This window comes from Miniopterus schreibersii, assembly GCF_964146895.1.
Source record: "Miniopterus schreibersii genome assembly, chromosome: 2".
Taxonomy (NCBI): Eukaryota; Metazoa; Chordata; class Mammalia; order Chiroptera; family Miniopteridae; genus Miniopterus; species Miniopterus schreibersii.
In genome coordinates, this window is record NC_138102.1 from 49,894,390 (window position 1) to 49,897,207 (window position 2,818).

A 2,818-nucleotide genomic window follows, 5' to 3' on the forward strand; every position below is an offset into this window, starting at 1 on the left:
ACTGTCAGCGTGGAGGGGCCGCGAGCTCTCGCGAGAGCTCCCCGGGCCGGCCGCGAGAAGTGGGGCTCAGGTGTAAGAGGAGTGCATCCCGTCCGCGCGCGGGGCTAGAGCTCTTGGAGAAGTGGGATCGGTGCGCGGCGCTCTGCGTGGTCCAAGGAGGCGCCAGGCGGCAGCGGCGGCGGCAGGAGCAGCAGCAGCCCCCCGCGCGGCCGCCGCCTCCGCGCCGCCAGCCGCCGCGGCTGCAGCCTCCGAAGGGAGGCCGGGGGAACCGGCGTGCGCACTTTCCCGCGGACTTTCGGAGTGTTTGTGGATTTACATGCCAAGCCATCAAGATGATGTCCATGAACAGCAAGCAGCCTCACTTTGCCATGCATCCCACCCTCCCTGAGCACAAGTACCCATCGCTGCACTCCAGCTCCGAGGCCATCCGGCGGGCCTGCCTGCCCACGCCGCCGGTAAGCGCCCCGCGCCCGCGGTCCCGGCCCGCGCGCTGGTCCCCTCCCCATCTCCGAGACGCTGCATGTCGGGTGCTGGTGTGTGCAAAGGTCCCGGTGCGGGGATTCGCAGGCAGGGATTTTTTAGAGAAATCCCGCTGCTTGGCACATTTTGTACAGTGGCACTTAATGTCGTGTTCCTGTCGCCCCTGCCTCCGTGTCGGGCGCCTGCGACCAGAGTGGGGATCGGTGAGGCCATGACTCTCGACTTTGCTCCACTTTCTGTTAATTTCATGTCTCGGAAAGGCGATCTCTGCGTGTTCGGTGCGCCACACGGGTCCCCAGCTGCGAGTTACATCTCCGTTTCTTCTTCTTTCCCCCTCCTTTTTCGTCTCTCACGCTCGTTCCCGCAATGTGTTCCCGTGTTCCCCTCTCCCTGCCTCTGTCGTCGCCCTCGCACGCTCGACCCTTCTCCTCCGTCCCTCGCCTCGTCCCCAATGTGCCCCCATTCCGTCTCTCCCGGTCTCCCCTGTGCCCACCCCCGTTGTTATTTTGGTTGCTTTGTGTTTGTTCTTTGCTCGTCGTGCTTTCCGGTTTGTGTGTGGTTTTGTTTCGTTTTGCGTTTTGCCTCTTTGGTTTTGTGGTTTTTTTGGTTTGGTTTGTGTCGCCTGCAGCTGCAGAGCAACCTCTTCGCCAGCCTAGACGAAACGCTGCTGGCGCGGGCCGAGGCGCTGGCGGCTGTGGACATCGCCGTGTCCCAGGGCAAGAGCCACCCGTTCAAGCCGGACGCCACGTACCACACGATGAACAGCGTGCCATGCACGTCCACGTCCACCGTGCCGCTGGCGCACCACCACCACCACCACCACCACCACCAGGCGCTCGAGCCAGGCGACCTGCTGGACCACATCTCGTCCCCCTCGCTCGCGCTCATGGCCGGCGCGGGTGGCGCAGGCTCCGCGGGCGGCGGTGGCGGCGCCCACGACGGCCCGGGGGGCGGCGGCCCGGGGGGCGGTGGCGGCCCAGGCGGCGGCGGCCCCGGCGGCGGCGGCGGCGGCGGCGGCCCGGGGGGCGGCGGCGGGGGCCCGGGCGGCGGGCTGTTGGGCGGCTCCGCGCACCCGCATCCGCACATGCACGGCCTGGGCCACCTGTCGCACCCGGCGGCTGCGGCCGCCATGAACATGCCGTCGGGGCTGCCGCACCCCGGGCTGGTGGCCGCGGCCGCCCACCACGGCGCGGCGGCGGCGGCAGCGGCGGCGGCGGCCGGGCAGGTGGCGGCGGCGTCGGCGGCCGCGGCCGTGGTGGGCGCGGCCGGCCTGGCGTCCATCTGCGACTCGGACACGGACCCGCGCGAGCTCGAGGCGTTCGCCGAGCGCTTCAAGCAGAGGCGCATCAAGCTGGGCGTGACGCAGGCCGACGTGGGCTCGGCGCTGGCCAACCTCAAGATCCCGGGCGTGGGCTCGCTCAGCCAGAGCACCATCTGCAGGTTCGAGTCGCTCACGCTCTCTCACAACAACATGATTGCGCTCAAGCCCATCCTGCAGGCGTGGCTCGAGGAGGCCGAGGGCGCGCAGCGCGAGAAAATGAACAAGCCCGAGCTCTTCAACGGGGGCGAAAAGAAGCGCAAGCGGACTTCCATCGCCGCGCCCGAGAAGCGCTCCCTCGAGGCCTACTTCGCAGTCCAACCGCGGCCCTCGTCGGAGAAGATCGCCGCCATCGCCGAGAAACTGGACCTCAAAAAGAACGTGGTGCGGGTGTGGTTTTGCAACCAGAGACAGAAGCAGAAGCGGATGAAATTCTCCGCCACTTACTGAGGGGGGATGGGAGGTGGCGGTGGGGCTGAGCAGAGCTGAAGGGGCCTTTGGGGGGTGGCGGGGGGGCTTTTCCCGGGCCTGCTTCCCCCCGGATTTGGAGTGTCCGTTATCCTGCTTGCTTTTGGTGAATCTGTCCTCCAGCGCTGTCTTTCGCCCCCTTTCTGCTCTCCCTGCCCTCACCCTCTCCCAGCCTAGAGGACTGGGGTGCTGGGTGTGGACATCCGAGAGGGACCCTTTGGGTGAGCAGGTAGTGGGGGGGGGGGACGGAGACTGGAGGAGGGGTTTTGAGGAGCAGGATGGTTCTGGGAATTAGGGTTGGGGGAGACTCGGGAAGGGTAGGGAAATGGACTGTTTTGAACCAGAGACATTTATTAAAATCTCCTGGGGACCAAGGAACTATGTACAAAAACAAACCTACCAACCACCAAAAACTAAGCAAATGAAAACAAACTAAAACAGAACAAAAGCAAATAAAATATGCTTTAGAAATTTAACTCCAGGGAGCCGCATTCTGCAGCTTCAATTCCCCCCTAAGGAAGAGAGAAAAGAGCACCACCATTATTACCACTG

At 65.0% G+C, this 2,818-nt stretch overlaps 1 protein-coding gene across 1 annotated transcript; it reads left to right on the forward strand.

The window, feature by feature from the left end:
* Window positions 1-332: 332 nt before the first annotated feature.
* POU4F1 (POU class 4 homeobox 1) lies at window positions 333-2,248 on the forward strand (the record flags this gene model as incomplete). The annotated part of the gene is made up of 2 exons (XM_081128479.1): window positions 333-455; window positions 1,109-2,248. The coding sequence occupies 2 exons, from the start codon at window positions 333-335 to the stop codon at window positions 2,246-2,248; spliced, it is 1,263 nt and encodes a 420-aa protein (XP_080984605.1).
* Between the last annotated feature and the right edge of the window lie 570 nt (window positions 2,249-2,818).